Here is a 26,281-nt window from a genome sequence, read left to right on the forward strand (position 1 = left end):
GGTACGGACACTGGAATCAGACGGTTCTATGTTCAAATCCTGCTACCACTGCTTACTTGCCATGTGACCTTAAGGATTTAATCTCTAAACACCTCTTACTTTCCTATCTCAAAAAGAAATGGAAATGATATTAGTATTTACCCTCAAGGCTCACTGCAAGACTTGCATGAAGTAATAAATAATTGACGTAAAGCGTGTAGCCCAGGGAGGGCCTGGCAAACAGCGTGTGTTCTTATTGTCATCTTTTGCTACTCAACATGTAGTGGGACCCTTCAGATCTGGGCCAAGTCCAAAAGTTGGAAGAGCCTCACTAATGCACCGAACGTTTTACCTGTAAAAAAGATGTACGTGGAGCCCGTTTTGGCCTCGTCCCTCCTGCAGATGTAGCCGTTGCAGAGCTGGGCCCAGCAGCTGAATTCGCCCGTGTCGGCCGACGTGGAATTGACCAGGGTCAACTGGCCGTAGCGCTCATGCTGTTTGACGCTATGAAAAAAAGAGACATGAACTCAAAGCAGGTCAGCCCCAGTCTAGGGACCCTCCAGCCATCACGCTGGGCTCCACTGTTCTCAGATCCACCCCGTGCCCTCCCCCTCCAATGACACAAAGTGATAAACGAGTGTGTTGGGGGAGGCAGAGAGAAAAACCTTTCCTAAAAGGAAATAATAAATGACAATTAAGTTTTCCAAGGAGAGGAAATTCTCTCCGACCTCAGAGCCGGGGTTTCCTTAAGTAGAATCATAGGTGCATTAGCAATGCAGCCTCACAAGCTCAGCCAGGAAGCCCTGGGCTAGTGTTTTGCTTTCAGCCTGTTTCTAATGAGTTCCTTTAAAAGCAGTCGGCATGAATGAAAGCACACAGCATTATCCAATATCCAAAATCCCTTTCATCAATAAGGATAAGCCTCTGAATATGAACTTGGAATCTTAGAGATGCTACATCATATTAAAAATAAAACCTTTTCCTTTAGGGGAAAAAATGCATTGGCTATTAAGATACTTGACCTCTAAGTATGCAGCTGACCTCTAATAAAGTATTTAGAGCTGTTGGGCATTCAAATGTTTCCTCTGACCTCACTCTATTATTTCTACTTTTTTCTTTTTTATCTCTTGTATTTTTTTTACTTGTTTCCTGGCAAATATATTTGCAAACCTCTTCAATTTCTTTTTGAAATGAAGAGAGGCATAAATATTTATTATTAAACATTAGCCAGTGGTAATGGTAATTAATTATGTTACACAGTGACAAATCCAGATGTATCAGGCTTGCAATGGAAGCTCCCCTGTGGCTCATGAGTCAGCATGGGGGAGCCAAAATAAGAGGTTTTTAATCTGGGGGTCCATCTTGAATATCCAAATGTTTTACTCCTCTGAAATCCACATAGTTTCATGATATAGTGGAGATTCTCCGGTTTTATCTCAAAGCAACATCAATACGGTGGCCATTCTAACTTTAGCATACAGCAAAATGTCTGCTTGGTTGGTCTTAAACACAGCCCTGTTCTGTTCCCTGCTGAACAGCTTCTTTTGCCCACCGGTTCTCCCAAGTGGTACTTCTACTCCCACTCCATCAACCGGCTCCTTTAAACTCAACGGAAATCTCTCCTCCTTCAGGAAGCTTCTAATTAAGATCGACTCTCAGGAATCTCCCCATGTTTTCCTAATGATGTAATCCACTCTCTTGTGCTCCAGCCCTCGGATACCCCTGCTTCCTGTTAATACACTATCTGGTAAAACCTCCGAGGGAAGGGACCGAGTTCTATTTGTTTTATATTCTCTAAGCAACAAATCTGTGCGAAGTACACAGAAAGGATTCCCTAAGCACGAGTGAACTGAATTGAACCCACAGTGTTGGAAATGAAAAGAACCCAGAAAGGCAAGATGCCAGCCCGCTATTTTGTAGAGGAAACTGAGTCTTCAACAGAAGTGTCCCTGATACCCACAGCTGGTGAACAGATGAGCAAGTCTTTTCCTTAAGTCCATTAAGTATGTGCTGAATACCTACTCATTAGATAACAAAATGCACACACAGCACTTTATACAATGCCTGGTTTATTGTCTTATCCTAATTGTATCTTAATTACATATAATTAGAGATTAGTAGTAATCATGAATACTACTACAGCAATGAGAAATAATACACAACTAGTATTGTGAACAGTTAGCACAGCAAATACAATGCAGTGGACCTTAAAAATATTCCAATCTGGTCAAGCAGTTAAAACTAATATACACGAAAAAAATCAGAATAACGGAAAGGGTCTTCACAACAAGAACAGTAAGAATTCTGAAAAAGGACTCATCCCCGTGGGTTGAAGAGGTTGAAGGCAGCCGTGAGGAGGGGTTGAGAGAAGCTGAACTTGGAAGAGGAGCTGGCAAGGAGGGACCACAAGGGCAGTGAGCACACCTGCTCAGGAAACTGCCAGCCACACGAGGGCTGCCAGGGACGTGGTCTGCATCAAGGGCACTCAACAAGGGCTTGGGGATTTCATCCACTAATTACAGAGTGAGAGCGCAGAGGGGGTTGGACATGATGGCATGTTGTTGACAACAGCAAGAGGGGTGCATGTCTCACTCACCAAGCAGCAGGGACGATCCCCAGTTTGAGAGGTGGGAAGTGGGGGAGACCCCATAGCTCAGGCATGGGCACAGAGAACCGGAGTGGGAAAGGCAGGAAGGGACGGAGAGCCTGGGAGGCTGTCATTGCCAAGGACACCAAGTGTCTGGGTTGGGCTGGATGGTAGCTGGGAATCAAGGGCAAATCCAAGGGCAGGGAGGGATGGTGACAGACTGGGTGTAGGGGGTGGAAGAGTGTGCTACAGCGCTCTCAATTTGCATTTCTGTGTGTTGGAGAGAACGGGGCTGTAACTGATTGAAATGGAATCATTGGGAAGAGAAAAGAGATCTGAGTAGGCAAACATAATAGATTCCCCCGGGAGACTATGAATGTGTGATGAAATGTGGGTCATTTAAGTATGAATGTCCTGTGGGCAGTTGGACACACAAGACTGGGACAAAGGTGAGAAAACAGCACTAGATTTGTATCTGGGGGAGTCATCTACATAGGGGTGGGAGGAGAAGCCAAAGCAATGGATGAACTCAACGAAAAAGAGCAGAAGCAAAAGAGAAGATTGAGCACAAAATGTCAAGTCAAATAAAGAGAAAGGAGGTCACAGGAGAAAGGTTCAAGAATGGATGCTGGACGGTCTCAGAGGCCTCTAAGATTCATGACAACACACACACGTTCATCTGACGGACTGAAAGTCTCGGCAACCACCAAAAGATCAATTTCAGTTTTAAGGATGGAGCAGGACTTCAGTGGATAAAAAATGGAAAAGGTAAGAAAAAATGGAGGTGGAAGTCTGCCCCTGGGGACCATAATATCTGCCGGCCACATTCCCGTAGAGCTCAGAACGAGGGTATGAGATCTGCAGGTAAGCAATCAATTCACTGAGCACCTTCACTTTAGTGATACAAAGTATAAGAAGTCATTCCTACCAGGAAAGTAACTGAGCACATAAAAATCTAACCCTGGGGAGAACTCCACCAACACCATGAAAGCTGCACGCTGTATCTTTAGCAGGTTTGGGGGTGGAAGGAAGGAAATGCACTGGAAAACATTTCTGCATTTTTCCACCCCCTCTTCTATGCAAACAATATAAAACAGGAAACAAATTACTTAGTAGGATTACAGTTTAAACGCCTGGATTTAAAACGTCCATCTCTACTAATGGTCTCGCATTAGTCCCGGCAGCGGGCTCCCCAAGGGGTCGGAAATGACCTAAGAGCCCTGCGACCGTGTCTGTGCCATGAAACAGAGACAAGAGTTCACTGACCCCTTCAGAGCCACAGCCTCAGTGGAGATGCTTCACCAAAGACTCTCCCTTTTTCTTGTAACCACTGAACATCCCCCAGGGATGGAAGAGGTAGAGGATGTGAAGTTTGAGTGGAGCTAAAAATAAAGGTGTTACGATCAAGTGCCAGAGAAAACAGCATCACAAGAGAAGCAAAATTTGCATTAATTGGAGGCAGCTCTGAACTTCCCAGCACATCAGCTCACCTCAGCTCTTTTTTTTCTGATCTAGCACTTCTAGCCTCGATCCACCGAGCGGTCAGTGATGGAAAAGTCTAGGTTTCAAGGAGCATTTGCTCAAAATTTAAGACTGTGTGTGTGAGTCTTCCGGTGGGCTGCCATGGCCTTTGTAAACAGTCTTGCTCCCATTGGTGGAGGCCTGAGGCTTGCTGCCTTCAGCCCAACCTACTCTCTCCTGGAGGCCACCTAAGTCATGGGATGGCACAGAGGAAGGAGCTGACAGCTCCCAAGTTAGGGACCGTTGTGCATCTCACCTGGGCTGGTGACCAGGTAAGAGTGGTGGGGTCCTGTGTTCCTGTCCTCCCCCCAGACTCTGCAAACCAAGGGCAGGGGGTGAGCCCTAGGTTACCAGATAATTATTCATCAGTCCCACAAATACTTAATAAGTACAAATTAAGTGGGAGGCGCTGGATAGGAGAGGAAGGATACAGTGATGTCTAGAGAGTTCCCTGCTCTCAAGTTCTCCTGTGCAAAGGGCCATGAGAATTCCGAGGGTAACCAGGAAAAGCTTCTAGGGCCAAGAGGGTCTTGGTAGAAGGGGAGGATTTCAATATGCACAATTAGGGGATGTGAATTCCAAGGGAAGGAATTTCTCCTGAGTGGAGAAAAAAGGCATCAAAGAGATGCTTGACTGGAGCACAGTTGGCTGAAGATTGGTGAGAGGCATAAGATCATGGACTTTGGAGTCTTACTGACCAGATTCAAATACCAGCTCCACCAAGACCTTCCGACACCTTAGCTACAGCTCATGCCTTCCACGGTCTGGCTACAATTACACTCCAGAGTTATAGTAACAAGAGATGCTTACGGAGTACTGGGCATGGCATCCGGCACAGACTAAGTGCTCAGTACATTTTAGATAATGTTATAATGGTCCCTCTTAGATCTTATAACCACATTTGGATAGAGGCACCATCTTTTCCCTTTTATTCATGAGGACACGGGGACTTAGAGAAGTCACTGTCCAAGGCGCCCCCGCTGGTAATCGGCAAAGCATCTAAATCTAGTGTCCTCCAGACACAGGTTCGGAAGGTTTGTAAGTGAAGAGGGCATAGGTTTTCATCCTAGTGAAATGAGATGAACTGAAGCAATTTTGACTGAGACGTGGTGCCTCTGACTTGAATATGGGCATATGCACACATAAGTGAAAACATGGAAGATCTGATTCAAGTAGCTGCGAATTAGAAATTCCATAACAGAAATGCACCATTTTCTGTTAACCCGACACTAATCCATCCAGTAACTAATTGAAGAAAAACCAGAGCAGGAAAACCATCAGTTATTACTGTGATAATACCCACAGTACACACTACTTTGTCTCAATCCCATGAGATGGTGATAATGAAATTAATAACAACTTAAACTTCAGAAGCGCTTACTATGTGCCAAGCACCGCTGTAAGCCCTTTCCCCATTTTGACTCATAGGAAGCCGTGTGACATAGCTGCTATTATTATTGCCATGTTGCAGGTGAACAAACAGGCTGGAGAGGTTGGGTGACTTTCCCAAGGTTACACGGGAAGGGTGGGAGCCACAGGAGAACAATGTCAAGTTCAGTTGAGATAACTTTCCCAGGGCCACTCGACTATGGAAACCCAGATTTTCTGCCTTGGACACTCTGCTGTTGCCTCCATTGGCATACAACAGAAACATAAGGGGTAAGGTGCAAAGATACAGTCGAATATCCTCCTTTTTCAACATTCATTTCACTCTACTGCATGTAAGGAACTGTGCCAAGAGCCAAGAGAGATAAAGGCTCATGGGCATTTGCTTGTCCGTGTTTCAAGTGCTCGAACAGGGCCTGTGTTTACTCCAAGTTTCCATTTAAGAATGTGTCAGAAAAGAATTGCTCCACGACATGCTGGGAACACAGCCACATGACAGCGTCCAGGTTCTGGGAAACAGACAGCTGGGTAGAACATATCGAAGCTGTCGCTGTTTATGTTTTTTCTTTTTTTAAATAAAGATAAAAGAAATATGCATGAGAAACTCATAGAAAACCAAACACGCAAGCGAAGGAAGTTCAAAGTGAATACAGTTCCAATATCAGAAACAAGGCTGGAATATCTCTATCTACTCTGTCATCTTCATGTTTGAGTACTGTCCAAAGAACCACTTAAAATCCTTGCAATAGAACTGCAATGTTTCCATACCATTCCACAGTATGGGTTATGTCAGTGCACGTGACATGTGAGCAGGTCTCTCTTCTACAGTGACTGATACCAGATTCCTCTGTATTATTAAAAAAGCAACACTAGGCACTTTTCTGCTTTTCCATAGGAAATCACACACGACACCCACCGGCCCTGCCAGCCTCTCTCTGGTTTCTCTGGGTCCTTTCCTTGGCATCGACTGGACCCTGACCACCATGCTGGAATGTCCCCCTCTTCCCTTGTCATTCCCCCTCTGCCAGCCTGCTGAGGTCTGCATTCTTTCTGCCTCTCTGTCCTGTACCTCTGGCTTCTTTACAAAGGAAAAGCTCTTCTTCCTCCTTTAGAGATTGCCCAGATTCTGAGAAAATGATAAGTGGCTATCCTTTGATGCCACAAACCAAAACCAGGCGTGAGTGACGCACCAGAGATCCACCCAACAGCAAATCCTGTCTGGCCACCTGAAATAACAGCCTTAAACTGTGCGTAGTCTGGGGCCCAACAATTCCACCCTCAGAAACAGAGCATTGCTACCCAGACGTGAGCTGTAGCAATGACTGATAATATAAAAGGGGGCATAAGCTAAGAGACCAAGAGATCAAAGAAATTTATTTACATCTATGATGACATTACAGCCGTAACACAGAAAAATAGTCACATTAGAAAAAAAGTTAATCATAACTGTTTGTACATTTTTATGTAATTTTTTACATGTAAAAAAAAAAACTAGATTCTACACTACAATATTAACAGTATCTTGGGATTTTTTAAGGGTGTATCTTGGGATTTTCAGTGATCTCTTTTTGTTCATCTATAATTAAAGTTTCTAAATCAAGTAAGTATGTTTTTATAATAAGAAAACCTATAATAAAAGCAAAACAAGCTAAACCACTTAACGAAGTGCTGAATAGATGCACTGTAAATGGGTGAGCACAATGGCTTATGCGTACTTAAAATACCTGCAGGTGAGTTTCACGACAAAGTGATGTTGCCTTTTTAGAACATCAGTTTCCAGCAGGCAGGGCCAGCAGGAATTCCTTTAGAGGCCTAAAAACTCCAGTATATTATTTTGTTCTGATTGATAAGAATACTGGCCAAAAATAACGAGCACAGCAGGACTTTGCTTTCAAGCCACTCTGCTCCCTTGCCTGCATGGACCCGCCCTGGCTCTGCCACCTGCCTGGAGTTTAACCAGGTTCCTCGATGTCCCAGAGCCTTATTATTGGTTTTCCCCTCTTGACATCTCTCTTTTCTTTTCATGGAGCCGTAACTCTACCTGTCACCCAGGCTGGCATCACCATTGACTCCCTATCTCATCTCTATTCCATCAGTGGACAAATCGATCCGTCTGGAAAAATGTCTCCTCCATTCCCTTCAGATGCTCTTCACCAACTGTCACATATACTTTCCTAAAACCATTTTATCATTACCTCCAGTTCTACGATATTAGCTGCTCGTGGTGCGTACAAAGTTGCATGCAGCCATCACTGTCTTCCGCAAACCCAGCCCCTCCAGCAGGGACCCTGGTCTCCATCCAACCAAGCTCCTCACCGGCCCCAGACACATCGGCTCGTTTCTACCTCTGAGCCTTCCAGCCGTCTCTTTCCCCCCTGCAAGGCCCTCTTCTCCCTTCTGGCCAAAACCTGGTTACTCTTCAGGGTGCTATTCTCAAGGCGAGCTTTCATGCTCAGTGGTTAAGAGTCGTGCACTCAGGAGTCAGGTTTCCTCAGTTCAAATCCTGCCTCCGCCCCTTACTGGCTGTGTGACCTTGAACTACAGTTAAAAGTGACTGTGTGCAGAATAGAACAGAATTCAATGAGTGAAGGATAGTTGAATAACTTGTACAAGGGGCTTTACTTTTTGTCCCCCATTTTATCTAATGTCAGTTACTTGCCATAAGTCATCTTGGAACTAGACGGAACCTTACGGATCATCTGCTTGGATCCCTCACTTTACAGATACCAAGTGACTCATCCCAGGTGACAAGGCCAGTTAGAGTCAGAGCTGGGCCTGGAATCCCTGGGGACTCCTGAGAGAAGAGTCTGGTGAGCTTCCCACTGGGCACTGGAAAAGCAGCATGAGTCTGACTCCAATTACATAAACCAGATGAGTGACTTGGAGATTTACAGATGATGGTACCATATAGCTTAGCAGATGTGCACTCACCATGTAAAGAAACTTATGGAGATAACAATTAAATCATCATTCTTAATTTTGACAACAAAGTCACCTTTCAAACTTTGCAACCACATGATTCAGATGCATAGGGGTTATTCATTTTAAAAAGTGCCATTACAGGTTGAGCACATCTTATCCAATAATGCTTGTGACCACAAGTGTTTTGGATTTTGAATTTTTGCAGATTTTAGGATATTTGCATTATAACACTTGCCAGTTGAGCATCCCTAATTTGAAAATTGGAAATCTGAAATGCTCCAATGAGTTTTTTTCCCTCTTTGGCAAGAATCATCATCTATCAGTATTTCTGGAATGTCCACTCTTTAAAACAGTCCTCTGACCTCTACTCAATTGTTTTCCTGCAATTTCCAGATATTAAATAGCATGTTGTTTTGGTTCTACTTCGCTGTTTGCATCAAGAGTAAATCATCAGAGAGCCCAAGCTTTTATAAATACGGCTACTCAGAAAAAAGAAAGAAGGAAAGAGAAGGAAAAAGATACCATAAGAAAACCATTTTTCATGGCCACGTAACCACAGCAGAACAGCAATGGCTTAAACACCACCCTAATCCCACGAGTGCAGAGATTATTGAAAATTTCCAAGTGGCAGCTTTGATGTAAAGATCGACCGCACTGACTCATTCATTCCTAATGACATAATCACTGGTGAACAGTGAACGCCATTGAGAGGGTCAGAACTCCATGAGTCATTAGCCTTTATGTCTGAAGGAGCATTTCTTTTGAGTGGCATGTCAGCCCTCAGAAAGTTTTGGATTCTGGCGCATTTGGGGATTAGCAGTGCTCAGCCGGTATTATACTTCTAGCAAGTCCAGTCTTACCATAGAGAACGAGCTCATCAGCACTTTTCTATGGGTAACATGAGAAAGACCACCGCCGCCGCTCCCACCCCCCTACCCCACACCGGGCTTAGCTGAACACTCACGGCCACATATTCAGGAAGAATAGGCCCCAGAAGGGGAGGGACAGAAGACAATGCAGCAAGACAATGGAGCAAGCCTCTGCCACCCGTGCTAGGAAAACAAGCTGCGGGTTACTAACGGCAGCCACGCAGGCACAGTGAGCATATTGTGCTGCATCAGAATAGTGACAGCAGCGGCCCGTTCACACCTGGCACGATGCACACACTGCAGAGAGAGATCCACCAGCTCTCCCTGCTGCCAACATTTTCAAGGTCACTGGCTCACGCTAATGCCACTTGGACAGAAAACTGAACGATCGCCAAAAACCTAAAGAAATAGCTTTCTTGGTGTAGAGACTACAAGGGTCTTGGGAGCCAGGCTCTGTTCTAATTTACTTTGCTAAAAGCTGTGCAAACTCGGGAAAGCCTCTTACCCTCTGTGGGTGTAACCGAATCATATGGAAAATGTCGGGTGCAGACCAGTGATCCCCCGAGCTGGCTGCATATTGCAGTCCCTCGGGGAGGCTCGATGCTCCTCTCCTGGGCCCTTCCTTCCTGTGTCTCCATCTTATCTGCAGGGCCGGGTCTCCAACAGCAAGGTCCTCGCTCACCCAGTGGGTCAATCCACCTCTCCAGCCGCGGCTGGCAGCCGCCATCTTTTTCCCAAAGAGACACTTGACCAAGGCTGTCTGCTGTTGCTCAGCGCTCACACCTGGTGTGTACGTTTCTTTATCTCACTAGCTCTTACGCTGCTTGTGGTTGGGACCACGTCTGGTTTTCTTCTCATATGCCTTTCTGACTTAGTGGACTGTCCTCATACATAAGTTAGGCAAACAAGTACTGCCCTCGGCATGCATCCTGCTCAGCTGAACACCCATCACTCTCCAGCCGTGGTCACCCCTCCCGTCCTATCTGCCTCTTCCCCCAGATGCCCACCAGCCGACATGACACATTGTGCCATTCCATGAGTCACTTAGGTAAATAAATGCACAAGGGCACATTCTTGCCTATTAATTTTGCTTGGTATACAGGGTCCCAGCTCCCCCCTGCCTTGTCCTGGCTACAAAGTCAAGTTCATAAGAAAGGGCAGTGTTGTGACAGGGAAGGGTGAGCTTATGCTTTCTGATCTCTGCCCCAAGGCAAGTGAGACACCAGATCTCCCGTGGGTTCTAGAAGTGGGCTGTGGGTGACAGCAGGGCTTTGGGCAATACGATGTGCTCTGAAAGGCAGCGTCCAGGGCCAAAGTCCAGATCAAGCCCCAAAGGCAATCCAACCAAAGGGTTTGAGCAGTAAGGCGCATGGGCAAGGCAAGGGGACAAGACCCCAAGGCCCCAGGACAGAGAGGAAGAGTGGAATGCAGGATGGCAAGTGACAGGAAGGTTCTGGGCAGACTCCCCTGGGCAGTGACTTAGCACCTGCCCACCTGCAGCCGGCCGTGTGGGTGGGATGGAGCCGAGTTCAGACACTGGAGGCAAAAACCCCTCACATCGTGTTTTGCTGTTTTATGACGTGCCATTTTATACAGTTATATCCCAGTGGATGTAAAACTTCCCATTTTATAACTTATGCTTTATTCGACTTTTCTTGCTCCCCTCTGACATACCCTTCACAAATTTACTCACATTTTACACATTGAAATACTTCGTAAAAAATGATCTTGCTCAGGATCTTGCTCTTTTTTTTTTTTTTTTTGAGACAGAGTCTCACTCTGTTGCCTGGGCTAGAGTGAGTGCCGTGGCGTCAGTCTAGCTCACAGCAACCTCAAACTCCTGGGCTTAAGCGATCCTACTGCCTCAGCCTCCCGAGTAGCTGGGACTACAGGCATGCGCCACCATGCCCGGCTAATTTTTTGTGTATATATATATATATATATATTTTAGTTGTCCATATAATTTCTTTCTATTTTTAGTAGAGACGGGGTCTCACTCTTGTTCAGGCTGGTCTTGAACTCCTGACCTCGAGCGATCCGCCCGCCTCGGCCTCCCAGAGTGCTAGGATTACAGGCGTGAGCCACCGCGCCCGGCCAGGATCTTGCTCTTGATCATTACACCAATTTTCATTTTTGAGCACTAAATCCCAGACCTCATCCACATGTATGTATTCATTAAAGATTTCACTCATAGAAGACATGCAATCACTTACGCTGTAAACAATGTTCCATTTTGCAAGTCTCCAAAGTTATCATCTAAAATAATTTTGTGATATTCCTATAGTGTCTTCCATTTGATGCATTAGCTTAATTTTATTATAATCTTCTTACTCTAGTTTAATGCTGTGAAACGCATCTGGGATAAGCAAAGCTAGGCTTACCAGAATGTTCAAGAAATGTATTGTTTAATGAAACATTCTTTTTAAATACGAGTTAGCAGAAAATATTTTCCCCAAAACCACAGAATATGTTTCAACCCATTTCCCCCACCTTAATGACTAGATTGGCAGAATAGCTGGACCATTAGCATAAATATCAGTGACTGCTCCAGGGTTATGGACACAGAGTTTGTAGGAGACCCAGACGCATGTCTAAAACATTCTCTTAAAACAAATTTCCTGAAAAACTGTTTTCTTGTGGTTTACCTCTTCTGGGTACAGTGTGGTGAACCAAAATAGCTCATCTGCAATTGTGATGGCTCGGTAAGTGTGCCAAGCGTTCTCCACACGTGACCTCATTCTATCCTGACAACACAATGAGATCAGTCCTATTATTACCCTCCCCCCACCCATGTCCTGAACCGAGCATAGCTGTGTTTTTCTGCAGCCTGAACACCGTCAGAACATTTAGTACACCCGGGGATGTCTTGTATCCTGCCGCCCCCACCCAGCCATCTACTGGAGGGCCTGGTGCTGGTGCCTTTTGGTCTGGGAAGAGAAAGTTCCACCTTCAGTTGGATCAATTATTTGTCATTTCTGGGGTAGAAAGGGAAGTAGCAGGGCTTGGCTGCAGCGTTTGCTTTCAATTTGCCACTGCAAGTGGGACCCAAACTGTATCCCCAAGGTAAGGATGAAGGCAAAGGTAGAACCTCATCATCGTCATTTGTTATGCTCAGAAAATAAAGTAAAATGAGCTTTGAATTAAAAAGAGTTTCAATTAAAAAGACACCTGCGCAACAATGTGAAGGCAACTTAAATGTACTGAGCTGGATGCTTAAAAATGGTTAAAATGGTCAATTTCATGTTTTGTATATTGTCCTAAAATAAATTTGAAAAAAAGAAAGGTACCTGCCCTCAGCCCAACACTGGAGTGTTGTCCACAGTGTTTGCCAAAGTCTGTGCAGATCGGTTGTCAACTGTGGGATTCTTCTGTTTATAAACACTTTTTAACATCTTTTCCTTTTAAAATGGCTCCCAGCCCACTCTGCTTCCAGATGCCGAGAGCAGACGAGACTGGCCTGGAGCCCGGAGGTCTGCTCCCCTCTCCCCTCCGCCCCCGGCCCTCCCTCCCTTTGGGCGGCCTGTGGGTGGAGTGAGCTGTCGCCAACTGTGGCCAAGTGAAAACCCAGATGCCTCCTTCTCTCCAAAAGCTATTTGTTGTTTTCAGAGGAACCAGCCATCAAAGGGATCTCCTATGCCCCGCCCACTCCACCCAACTTCCAGTTCTGCACTGAAAAATGCTAACATCCGGCCAGACACCACGGACACATCCTGAAAGACAATGCCCGGACCCTTATTTCTTAGGGAGCAGGATCGGGGTTTATTCCCACATCTGCCCAGCTTGTTTTTTTACTGCTGTGAGCAATCTCTAACATCTCCTTGTTTCTTACCAGCAGTGATTTATTTAAGCCACGGTTCAGGCCGCCTATACCGAGTTTCTTCTCATTTTCTTCCCTGAGCCAAGAATCCCCCCTGCTGTAAACTTTGGAATTGTATTATGAAGACATAAAATGTTTTCAGAGAAGGTGAAAATGATCATGTCGATCCCCCATAGCAGGGGTGGATCAGATGATCCAGAATATTCTTATACTATTTTAAAAATATTATCAACAAAATGAAAGCAAAAAGTAAAAAAAATATGCTGCCAAAAAAGCATTATACCCAAGAAGATGTCTATAGACCCCAGGGTGAGGAAAATGGGTGCAGGACACAAGGAGGACAGGTGGGGACACCTGAGATAGGAAGAGACATGTATTTCTTCCAAAGGCAATGAGGAGTGCTAACCCTCATGTAGTGGTCTGTATTATTCTGCATTTTCTTTGTATATATATTTATAAAAGCTTTAAGCCAATGACTCATAACTGCCCTAGATTTCACTCTAAATCCCTCCACGTGGCCAACGAGGCCCTCCATGGTCTGCCTCCTGCTCAACTCTCAACATCATCTCTCCTCTTAGCCTCCTCCCCTCAACCCCCAGGCTCCAACCATCTCATCTTCCTACCTACCTTCAAAATGCTCCAGGTCCTATACTCTTTTTCTCACCTCTGGCAGTTCATGCTGTCCCCTCCTTCTGGAATTTTCCTACATTCTCCTTCTACATCCTTCTTTACCTGGTGAACTCTCAACCTTTCAGACATTAGCTTGAGTTTCTCCCACCTCATGCTGTATTTCTGTTAGCAAAGAGCCCACACAGCCATATTAAAATTGCTTATTTAATAGTCTGTCTTCCCATAAGATTAAAAGTTCTATGGATAGAGAGGTTGTGTCTAATATGTTCACCATTTTATATCCAGCATCTACCAAGCAGGGGATCTTGAACATGCTTTAAAAAAAAAAATTGTTGGCAGATGGAATGGAGGAGTTAAGAAACAAGAACATTCAATGAAAGCAGTAAGAAGGAAAATTATAGCAATAAACACCTAAATCAAAAAAGTAGAAAAACTTCAAATAACCTATTCATGCATCCCAAAGAACTAGAAAAGCAAGAGCAGATCAAACCCACAATTGTAGGAAAAAAATAAAGATCAGAGCAGAATGAAATTGAAAGCAAAAAACCACAAAAGATCAATGAAACAAAAGTTGGTCTTTTGAAAAGATATATAAAACCTATAGCCAGACTAAGAGAAAAAGAGAAGATCCAAATAAATAAAATCAGTGGTGAAAAGGAGCTATTACAACTGAGACCACAGAAATTTGAAGGATCAGCGACTATTGTGAGCAACTATATGCCAAGAAATTGGAAAACTTGGAATGGATGAATTCCTAGACACAACCTACCAAGATTCAACTAGGAAGAAATCCAAAACCTCAATAGAGCAGTAACAAGTAATGAGATAAAAGCAGTAATAAGAAGTCTCCCATCAAAGAGAAGCCTAGGACCCTATGGCTTCACTGCTGAATCCTATCAAGCATTCAGAGAAGAACTAATATCAACACTACTTAAACTATCTCAAAAAATTGAGGAGGAGGGGATACTCCCGAACTCATATACTTATTCTATGAGGTCAGTATTACCCTCATACCAAAACCAGACAAAGACATAACAAAAAAAGAAAAAATACAGGCCAATTTCACTAATAAACATAGATGCAAAAATCCTCAACAAAATACTATTAAGAGCAAACCAAATTCAACAACATGATCAACTGGGATGAATCCCAGGGATGCAAGGATGGTTCAAAACACACAAATCAGTAAGTGTGATACGTCACATCAACAGACCGAAAGACAAAAAACATATTCCAATTGATGCCAAAGAAGCATTTGATAAAATTCAACGTCACTTCATGATAAAAACTCTCAAAAAAGTGGGTGTACAGGGAACATACATCAACACAATAAAAACCATATATGACAGACCCACAGCTAGTATCATACTGAATAAGGAAAAACTGAAAGCCTTTCCTCTAAGATCTGGAACAAGACAAAGATGCCCACTTTCACCACTATTATTCAACACAGTACTAGAAGTTCTAGCTAGAGCAATCAGACAAGAAAGAAATAACACATAACAAAATTGGAAAGGAAGAAGTTAAATTATTCTTGTTTCCAGATGATATCATCTCATATTTAGAAAAAACTAAAGACTTCAGCAAAGAACTATTAGAACTGATAAATTAATTCAGCAAATTTGGAAGATTAAAAAAATCAACACACAAAAATCAGTAGCATTTCTATATGCCAACAGGAAACAATCCGAAGAAGAAACCAGGAAAGTAATCCCATTTATAATAGCTACTAATAAAATACCTAGGAATAAACTTAACCAAAGAAGTGAAAGATATTTACAATGAAAACTATAAAACAATGATGAAAGAAATTGAAGAGGACACACACAAAAAATGGAAAGATATTCCATGCTCGTGGATTGAAGGAAAGAATATTGTTAAAATATCCGTACTACCCAATGCAATCTATAGATTTGGTGCAACCCCTATCACGATACCAATGACATTCATCACAGAAATAAAAAAAAAAAATCCTAAAATTTATATGGAAATCCAAAAGATGCAGAATAGCCAAAGCCATCTGAGCAAAAAGAGCAAAACTAGAAGAATCATGTTACCTCACTTCAAATTTTACTATAAAGCTATAGTAACTAAATCATGATGGTACGGGCATAAACAGACACAGACCAATGGAACACAATACAGATCCCCATCAATAAATCCACATAGCTACAGTAAACTCATTTTCAACAAAGTTGCCAAGAACATACATTGGGGAAAGGACAGTATCTTCAAAAAATGGTGCCAGGAAAATTGCATATACATATGCAGAAGAATGACACTAGACTTCTACCTCTCACCATGTACAAAAACCAAATCAAAATGGGTTACAGACTTAAATATAAAACCTGAAACTATGAAACTACTAAAAGAAAACATTTGGGAAACACTCCAGGACATTGGTCTGGGCAAAGGTGTCCTGAGTAAGACCTCAAAACCACAGACAACCAAAGTAAAAATGGACAAATGGGATCACATCAAGCTAAAAAGCTTTTGCACAGCAAAGGAAATAATCAACAAAGCGAAGAGACGACCCACAGAATGGGAGAAAATATTTGCAAACTACCCTTCTGACAAGGCACTAATAAACCAGAATATATAAGGAACTCAAACAACTCAATAGGAAAAAAGTCAAATAATCCAATTTAAAAAATGAAATGTTCCTAACACAAAGAAATGATAAATGCCTGAGGTGATGGATACCCCAATTATCCTGATTTGAACATTACACATTATATGCCTGGATCAAAACATCACACGGACCACATAAATATACACAACCATGATATATACAACATAATACTTAAAAATTTAAAAAAAATAAGAAATGGAAAAAATAAAAACTATTATCAGAAAAAATATCTTTGTTGTTTTTGAGCTCAAAGAAAGGGGATACCTTTATGATCAAGGATACAAGGAGTCTGGAATTAAAATCTGAATCAATTTCAGCACCTGAAAATGTAGACTCTTCAGCATGCTGTTGTTAGCCTCCGAGGGACCAACTACACTGTCCAAGATAGCCATTGCTCTTCAAAAACTCAGCAGGGCTCAGGGCTATAAATGAATTTATCTCTGTGTGGGTAATAAATTCTCAAATGCCCACCCCACCCCTTCTTTCTTTCTTTGTTGGTAAATTGAATTCTATATTGTTTAAACTGTAATTTGAAACTGTGACCACTGAGTAACCTAAAAGGGTGAAAGGCCCACAGGCACAAGTGAGCACATATTTTGCCCCAGTGTTTGTTTAAAATGTTTCTTTCCCTGGTTAACTCTAACACAGCTGAAACCTGCCACCTAGTGGACCTTCTACTGACATGGCTTTCTTTGCTGATGCCAAGGAGACAAGCATCACAGGAGACCTGGAAGAACTCCCAGAGCCACCTCCTGGTGGCCCTGACCTCTAGGGGTAGGGAAAGGCTACCTCTGGGTTCTACTGACAGAGCTCTCCTTTCTAAATAGCCCAATGTAATGTTTTAATACCCCAGTGTCCAAAAAGTTAGCCTAAATCAATGTGGAATGCCAACCACTTTCAATTCAAAGCTAGCCCAGCAAGAAATCCAGGCATCACTCAGATGAGCATATCCTTTTTATTTCTGTTTTACATCTTAACTTTAGAAATCAGATTTATTAGTCTAGTCTAAGCTAGTCTAGAGCTAAAAAAAAAAAAGTAGACAACAAATCCATCTTCCCTGAAGCTACCCTCATCAGACCAAGAGTGTACTTTGATCTAAATGTATCCTGCTAGACACACTATAGAGTTCTGGAATCAGGCAGCAGCTCTGCCTTGGGGACCAGGAGGCCCAAGTTCTAGGACTCACACTGCCACTCACTAGCTTGTCACTGTGGACTGGCCTCTTGGTTTCCTGATGTGTTAAAAAGAGAGACTTAAGCAAAATAACCACTAAGGTCTCTCTTAGGTCTCAAGTTTGTTGAGCCTATTCCCAGAGCCACAGGTCACATGGCCTCAGGGCCCTGAAATGAGACCCACTCTAGGCTCAGTGTCCCCAGCACCATTTGTTCATTGAAATACTTATGCCAGGCACTGTGCTGGGTATAATGGAGACACCAGGGAAATAAACAGACACTATCTTTGGTAAGACACTAGGGCCACTGCTGTTGGGGTAGGAAGAAGTGGGAAAATTCAAGAAATAATTAGATAGTAGTATTGAAGGAACTCAGAAAATTTCACCCCAAAATATGACTTCTTGGCAGACAGAGTATTTTGAATTAAAGACCCTCAGAGATCAACAGGCCTTTCCCTCTCTCTGCCTAAACCAGACAGACCCATCAAAAGAACAGTTGACTTCCATTTCCCTCCCTGTTACCTCAATATATTGCAGGAAAAAGCAAGAATGCAACCAGACCTGGCCCAAATCATTTTAAATATAGTATCTGTCTCTCAGGTTAATTTAATTTGCAAAGAGACTCATTTAGAAGTCAATCTGTTTCCTCCACCCATTCACCCTCCCTAGCAACCATTTATTGCCCCTAAACAGAATTATCTATATTCCTCATCCCCCCTCCCCTCTAAAACGAGGGCATAACATTTCTGGACCTCACTGGGATATTGGGTAATTGCTCTGTGATTTTCCCTGTGCACACAATAAATAAATCTTTCTCTTATTAATCTGCCTTAATGGTGAGTTGATCTTTCAGCAAATTTTCACGGGGAGAGGGGAAGTTTTCCCTCACCCCCACAGTATCATTGCTGGGATATGGAAATGAAAAAGGGAAGTATCCAAGGTGATTTTCGGCCTCTGGTCAAGGACAACTGGATGGAGTTAGTGCCATTCGCTGAACTGACGGACACAGGAGGATGCCCAGGTGTGCAGAAGATGAGCTCAGCTTTAGATGGTTAAGTTAAGAAAGACTCATGAAAGATGCAAGTGAGTGTGGTTAGCAGGCAGTTGGGAGTGCTCAGTATAAACAGTTAACCAGAGCATCAGATAAATCCAGGGCATTTGGCAGCATCTAGTGAGAAGAGAAGAGGGAACAGAACCAACATTTAATGTCTGGGAGAGCAGAGGATTCAGAGCTGCTGAGACGGAAAGAAAACCAAGAGAGAAAATACCAGAGACACATGGCACTGTGGATGCCGAGAATGCTTCAGTCTGCTGAGTGGACCCGGTGGAGCAAGTCGCATGGAGATGGAAAAATGAACTCTGAATTTAGCGCCCTGTTGACCTCGCTGATAAAATGCATGTGGAGTAATGGGGCCAGGTGGAGTAGATGAAGAGTGAATAGGAGGAAATGGCGAACACAATGAGTATCACTTCTAGGCAGCTGGCTGTGAAGGTCAGGAGAGAGAGGAAGGTGGTTGGAGGGTGCATGGGAGAGTCACAGCAGAAATGCTCAATTTGGTGGAGACTTATGAAAAGGATCCAGTCAAGGAGGAGAGAGGTTGAAGACCCAGAACATAGGGGGTTGGGAATGTGGGTAGGCATGAGATCCAGCATAGAGCTTTGTCCTTAGGAACAGAAACCCTTCCTCCGCTGTCATTGGCAGAGCAGGGAAGGAGGAGACATGGTAAGAGAAAGCTGAGGCGACTGGAGCTCCAACTTCTCGATAAATTAGGTGATAACTCCATTAGCTGAAATAGAGGGAGAGAGATGGAGGAGCTCCAAGGTTTAAGAAGAGAGAAAAAGTGAGCTCTCTAGAGAAATGTATTCAGCTTTACCAGGCAGAATCAAGGTGCCCACAATCAAATGACACCCCAGTGGCCAGCTGCATGGCTTCCTCCTGCAGCACTCAGCATCCACACGTGGGCAAGAGAAAGTGGGTGGAAGGTTCATTTGGGGCTGGAAGTTTCCAAGTGAGAATGAAGGAAGAGCAGAAAGCAAAGGAACTTAGGACAGGTTCAAGAGTTTAGTAGAAATGCCAGACCCCAGAAGCTGAAATGAATGGAGAGAGAAGTGAAGACAGAAGGGGGCAGTGTGGACAGAGATGGAGAAAGAAGAGGAAGTCGACTGACTAATGGCTCCATGAGGACAAGCAACAGTGCAGACAGATTCAGGTGGCACAACATCACGACATGAAATACATTACTACTAGCCTAGCAGATCCTCTCCTCCCTGCCATACATGCAGTGCATGCACCAGCACTAAGTTATGATCTTTAAATACTGAATGAATGGGGGACTAAGAACTGACTTCCATGAGCACTAATACCCTGGGGGAACCAAAACATTTCCAGAGTTCCAGTGAGTGTCAGACATTGTTCTAGGAGTTGAATGATGAACCAAACAGATATGGTATTTGCCCTCAAGGGGCTTACTTCTCTCATGAGGGAAGACCAACCAGACCCCAGATTACAAAGAATTAATCGATTTAATAGAAGTACATACATTGTTGGGAAAGAGGTGTATGAACTATCTTGGATCCTGTATATCAACCGCCATGTTAGCTGTGCACAATTCTCTCACTTGTGCTAATCCTGGTCAGAACTGTTCCAGAACAGTTGGATTATTGTGCCTGAGAAATATGCTTTGCCTAGTAACAATTAGTTATGAGATTAAACACCTACCAATATAATGGGCCAGGCATTGCATTGGCAGCACTTGGAATAGGTAACATTATATCCATATTCCAGATCAGGAAATGAGTTTCTAAGGAAATTACTGATCAAAGATCACTTGGCTGGTTAGTGGGAAAGGCAGGTTTCAAATCTAGCTGTGCCTCAATCTGGCCTTTCTGTTCCATAATGTGCTCCCCTCTTTGGATGTCTGCATGGAGAAGTATTCATCCTGCGTTTTATTTTCCCGTGGAATCAATTCTTTCCAATGCTATGATAGCTCTGGGGTTGGAAGCTCCCCAGGTGTTCTTCCAACAAAGCCTTGTAGTTCTTCCAACAAAGCCACTTCGCTTTGGGTCCTTAAAATGTTTTCAAACATATTTTAACATATAATTTAGATACAACATGTAGTTATTTTCACAGACATGAAAATTCCTTTCATAGGAAAGATATGAAGTAACACATTTATCCTTATGATTTGATAGAGGAAATTGAACATTTTCCTTCTCTTAGTGTTAGACATATAAATAATCACACCAAGTGTTTAATACAAAAATGTTTATAATTGCACTATTTATGATAGTACAAACTTCTCAAACAGCCACAAACTAGGAACCGGTTAAGAAAACAATATCATATTATGTTGATGGAATGCCATATAGCTATTGAAATGATAAATAAGTATACTATAAATAGATCTATATAAAAATCTATAAAAAATTATATGTCAACCTACTGAAAATTGATTTAAAAGCATTTTCTCAAATCTCAGATTCATAGTTGAGAGGGTCCTTAGAGACCATTTTGTTTTACAGGCTAAGACACTGAGGCAGCGTGCATGCTAGAATACCACTGTGAAAAATCAACAGGCAGAGCTGGATTTCTGCATCCTTCAACCCTACAGAGAAACCAAATTATAACTGGGTAACATTAATTTTCCTTTCTTGATATCATGTTTTAATCATTTACCAAAAGTTTAATGCCTTGATGAACAAAGCCAAACATACTAATTCATTCAGCTATTTGATAAGCATTGACAACATTCCCGGCACATTGGGAAAAAACAAATGCATAGGCATTTTTCTCTACTTGGGTCCAGTTTTACTTCCTGGGGCTCCACAATCTCATTAGACCTATCTTCTTCGTGAATCGCTCTCCCTGTTGGGCTGCTTTTACAGATTAGTGACAAGGAACATCTCACAATTTAGTGGTAAAAAATTAAGTAGTCAGAAGATTAAATTTGAAGCAACGTGGTAACATGTGAACTTAGTTCCAGAAAGCCACTGATGTGAGTTAAAACTACAAACCTTTGTTGGAAGAACACCTGGGGAACTTCCAACCCCAGGGCTATCATAGCATTGGAAAGAATTCATTCCACAGGAAAAGAAAATGCAGGATGAATACTTCTCCATCCAAATACACCGCGTTCTGGGAAGGATGTCAAGACTCCATTACTTGAATCTCTAGTGTCAAATAAATCGTGCTTTTTTTGTTGTTGTTTAATTTAGAGTTATGACTACATGTTTTTCATATTTTCACATGTTTCCTGAGGTTTTGGGGGGCCCACATCTGTCTTTACTTACTTATAATGCCCTTATTGTACTTTGAATGAACACTCATGTTAAAAAGTCAAGATTGGTTTTTTTCAGGTCCTGGACATTCTCTTTGATTCAAGGTTCACGCTCACTTCACTTTGGGTCCTTAAAATGTTTTCAAACATACTTTAATATATAATTTAGCTCTAACACTGAAAATACTCTTAGAAAAATACTAAATCTTCAAGTACCAAATCCTCTAAGTTTAAGATACTTTTTGTAAGTCAAAGGCTAACTGTTTAGAATAATTTAAATTTTATCAATTCAGGGTTGTTTTTTTTTTTTTTCAAAATGTGTGAATTTGCCTTTGTTGAATAAGGTCATTTAAAATGTACATGGTAAATCACACATCTGGGTGTATGTCCAAGAGAATTGAAAGCAGAATCTCAACGAGACATGTGCACAACCATGTTCATTGTGGTGTTGCTCACAATTGCCGGAAGTCAGTAGCAACCTAAATGTCCTTCACTGGATGAATGGATAAAAAAATATATATACGTACAACGAATATTACTCAGCCTTAACCAAAAAGGAAACCCCATCATATGCTACAACATGAAAGGACTTTGAGGGCATTATGCAAAGTGAAATAAACCAAAGATACCAGGACTCTAAACCACGCACATGCCCTAAGCCCTAGCCAGTGCTCAGGGCCCCTCCCACACAGCATTTCTCACTCATCACAGTTGTTACAACCATCATCTTTACCAATTCTCCTGAACAAGAAGCCCAGCCTCCTAAAACATACTCATGCAAACACGAGAAATCTTTGTCCTACCCACTGAGGCTTCTGTATCTAAAAGTCCTATTCATGAAAGTAAAAATCATCACGAGCGGTTGAAAAGTCTAAAAGTAATTTAAGTTGGTGTCTGGTCAAGTTGCTCATAGGAATCTGTTAGATCATTTCAGTTTCCATTATGATCACTTAAAAAAAACAGCTAACAGTCCATTATTTTTCACAATTCTTAAATTTCCATCTCTATGCATTACAGTTTTCTGTAAAATTTTGGTTTTCTATACATTTCTCTCTTGCCATGTTTTCATATAAAATTACCATATAGTATAGTTTCCTATAAAATTTTGCTCTTTCAACCAATGTTGGTGGGATTTACAATAATTTTTTTTTTAACTGGGCAAAGAAATAAAATCTGTGGCTTTTGCTCATTGAGCTTCCATTTTTATCATCTGTTAAGGTGAAATGGTAGATGTCAGAAACAAAATAATATTTAATGAGGGATTGAAACTAAACTCTTTTCCCAACACAAGTTAAGAAAAAAATTTTTTTAAATGCTTACCTGAGGCGAGAGTCCTTAAAGGTGTCAAGATACGCAGGATAGCTCCATCCGATCTTACCCCCTTTACATCGAAGCTCTACGGTCTGCCCTGCTGTCAGACTCAGGGTAGCAGCAGGCTTCTGGAAGCGACCTTTATCCATCACTTGAATCATTATAGACTGTGTCTTTGGAGTGGAATCAGCCGAGTCCCTGTCCTTTATTTTAGGAATTTTGGGCTTCACCTTCTTGTTGGTAGGTTTGATTCGATTTTCTCCTTGTTCCTTTGGACGTTTGTTCTTGGGAGGGTGTTGGCCAATCACTGCACGAATGTGAGCAGAGAGCAGTGGGCGATAGCAGTGGCATTCACAGAGTATTTGATACCTATAGCAAGATGAACGCCTCCCTCCCCATATGTCAGAATTACTTTCAGTGATAATCATGTAGTAACCATCATTTTGATTCATTCTTTAGTTTTAAAGCACTTAAAAAGAAATATTTCAGCATCAAAGATATTATTCAAATTCAGCAAAATATATCACGTATGAACTAAAATTTGTCCTTACAAAAGTATTATTCCATGTAGTTCACACACTGTCTCACAATCTCCAAGTGGTCACACACAATGGCAGAACTGAAGGCACTTGGGTCTGTTTCTTGTCTTTGCAATTTCTATGTTATCATTGCTCATTTTGCATCTAGTATTTAAACGTAGGAATATGTAGCCTCCCAGAGACTGGAGACATGAACTGTACTGAAAGTGCACTCAAAAGATTTCGAACCATAATGAACTCTGAGAACAAATGCATTGAGTGGCATCTACATTTGTCGGGGGCTAAAATGTCCATGTATTAATACAACACAATGTTTACTAAAGTACTGAACATATGCCAACTTAAAGCCTACAAAGTAAGTTATTAAAACTCAACAGTAACTGTAGCTATGGTTTAGAATGTAGCCAACAAAATATTTTTAGGGGGAGGAGTATCTTATCACTGAAGTTGTTGAGTCGCCAGTAAATAGTGATGATAAAGAGCTGACCGACTTTAATTAAGTTGGTTTTATTATCGTTTTTGCCTCCTCTACAGACAATGAACCCCTTATTGCCTGTACCCACGGAAGGTCGCTCCCACTGCCCTGCCCTCGGAAGGCCACCGGGCTCCAGAAATCTCAGCCAGGGTCCCTGCAGCCTTGCAGCTGTGTCCACCCAGCAAAGATGAAAAGGGGACTGTCCTCCAGTTTCAGTTTGACCATCTGTCTGCAGAAGCTCAAAGGCCACCTCGATATATGCTCATGGCATTACAAAATGTCCCAACTTACAGGATTCTTAGAGATTATTTAGGTAAAGTCCTCATGTTGTAGATTAAACATAAATAAAGGAGGCCCTGAAAAGTTAAATCAATTGCACAAAGTCACTCAGCTGGTTAGTGGCAGAATGCAGGAACCTAGGTCTCCTAGCCTCAATTCCAAAGTGCTCATTTCACTATGTGGAGATAAACATTCTGTACATATTTTAAATAAATACACACACCTTGGCCAATTGAGAGAATTACAGGGCACTTGTATAAAATGGGAAAATGCAATAAGAGAAAATTATCAAAAACTCAGGCCAGGTGTGGTGACTCATGCCTGTAATCCCACAACTTTGGGAAGCCGAGGCAGGAGGATCACTTGAGCCTGGGGGTTTGAGACCAGCATGGGCAACATAGCAAGACCCCATATCTAAAAAGATAATTTTTAAAAAAAAAAAAACTCAGCTGCTTTGGTTTCAACTGTGTAATGATGAAACTTGTCTTCTCTTGTGTGTTGCCCTTTGACCTTTAAGAGCCATTTAGCCTCCACTCTTGGTTCAGTCTGGCCTGATTCTAGAACCAATGCTGCTCTTAGGACCTTTCAGCTCAGTGTCAACATCCGATCCTCACTCTTCAAGCTTCTATGTCTTCCTCCCGGAGCCCTCTTGGCTCTCCGAGAGCCCATCTATGGCCCTCTTTTCTGTGACCCCAGGTTTGGCTGTGATTTCTTTCCTCTCCTAGGCCTGAGTTTCTTATTTCCTTTTCTTTCTCTACTCTCATTTCTCTGCATTATGGCTCCTGCTGAGCTTTCTCAATCCTTCCAGGGAGCAGAGCTGTGTCCTTGAACCCCAGTCTCCAAGGCCGAGTCCCCAGCACCTGCCGCTGAACCTGCTGTCTGCCTAGACTTCCACCAACCTGAGTGTTGGGTTTGGCGGCCCTGGTTCTAATGCTAAACAGCGGCAGACAATGGCTCACATGTACACAGTCCCCAGCCTCCTAGAAGGAATGGCTTTGTAACTGGTGGGAACACGTCAGACCAACAAAAATACATTCATTCAGCAACATCACTTGTGAAGCACAACCCTCAGCTTGCCAAGAGTGTAGAAGTCACATTATTCTTAAGACAGAAAGTAAAAGCTGGCCGGGCGCAGTGGCTCACCCCTGTAATCCTAGCACTCTGGGAGGCCGAGGCAGGTGGATCGCTCGAGGTCAGGAGATCGAGACCAGCCCGAGCAAGAGTAAGACCCCATCTCTACTAAAAATAGAAAGAAATTATCTGGCCAACTAAAAATATGTATAGAAAAAAAAAATAGCCGGGCATTGTGGCGCATGCCTGTAGTCCCAGCTACTTGGGAGGCTGAGGCAGAAGGATTGCTTAAGCCCAGGGGTTTGAGGTTGCTGTGAGCTAGGCTGACGCCACGGCACTCTAGCCCGGGCAACAAAGCAACACTCTGTCAAAAAAAAAAAAAAAAAAAGGAAAGAAAGAAAGAAAAAGCCTATCATTGTGATGTCCAAGTAATCTGTGCTTTATGGCATTAGTCACACTATGCCTATTAAGATTAATGAACCTCTGGATTACTTCTAATTGGGTGTTTTATCATGTAACAGGAATTCAGTCATCAGAAATAACAATCATCATCTGTAAAGCCTATGGAATTTAGGCTATCAGTGCTACCTGCCTGACTTCTAAGCTATCAGATCTTGTGTTGCTATGCTACTCAGGAACATTAGATTAGCTGATTACAGATATTACGTGTCCAAATGTTTGCTATTATCCCTGTAAGATAATTTGATCTGTCGACCAAATATCCCGACCAGCTGATCTAACTATATACTTGATCCAGCTGTCGGACTACAGAATGGGTCCACGGTTTGATGGCAACGATGCTCAGTTAAAGGAGC

At 42.6% G+C, this 26,281-nt stretch overlaps 1 protein-coding gene across 1 annotated transcript in view; it reads right to left on the reverse strand.

Moving 5' to 3' along the window:
- PDGFRL (platelet derived growth factor receptor like) overlaps positions 1-23,554 on the reverse strand; it is a 33,486-nt gene extending 9,932 nt beyond the window's left edge. The window contains exons 1-2 of the mRNA XM_069484795.1: positions 23,112-23,554; positions 332-483 (exon numbers count right to left, since the gene is read on the reverse strand). Coding sequence (XP_069340896.1) covers positions 332-483; positions 23,112-23,554 — 595 coding nt within the window. The remainder of the gene's footprint in view (positions 1-331; positions 484-23,111) is intronic.
- Positions 23,555-26,281: the final 2,727 nt, after the last annotated feature.

Source organism: Eulemur rufifrons, chromosome 12 (assembly GCF_041146395.1).
Source record: "Eulemur rufifrons isolate Redbay chromosome 12, OSU_ERuf_1, whole genome shotgun sequence".
Taxonomy (NCBI): Eukaryota; Metazoa; Chordata; class Mammalia; order Primates; family Lemuridae; genus Eulemur; species Eulemur rufifrons.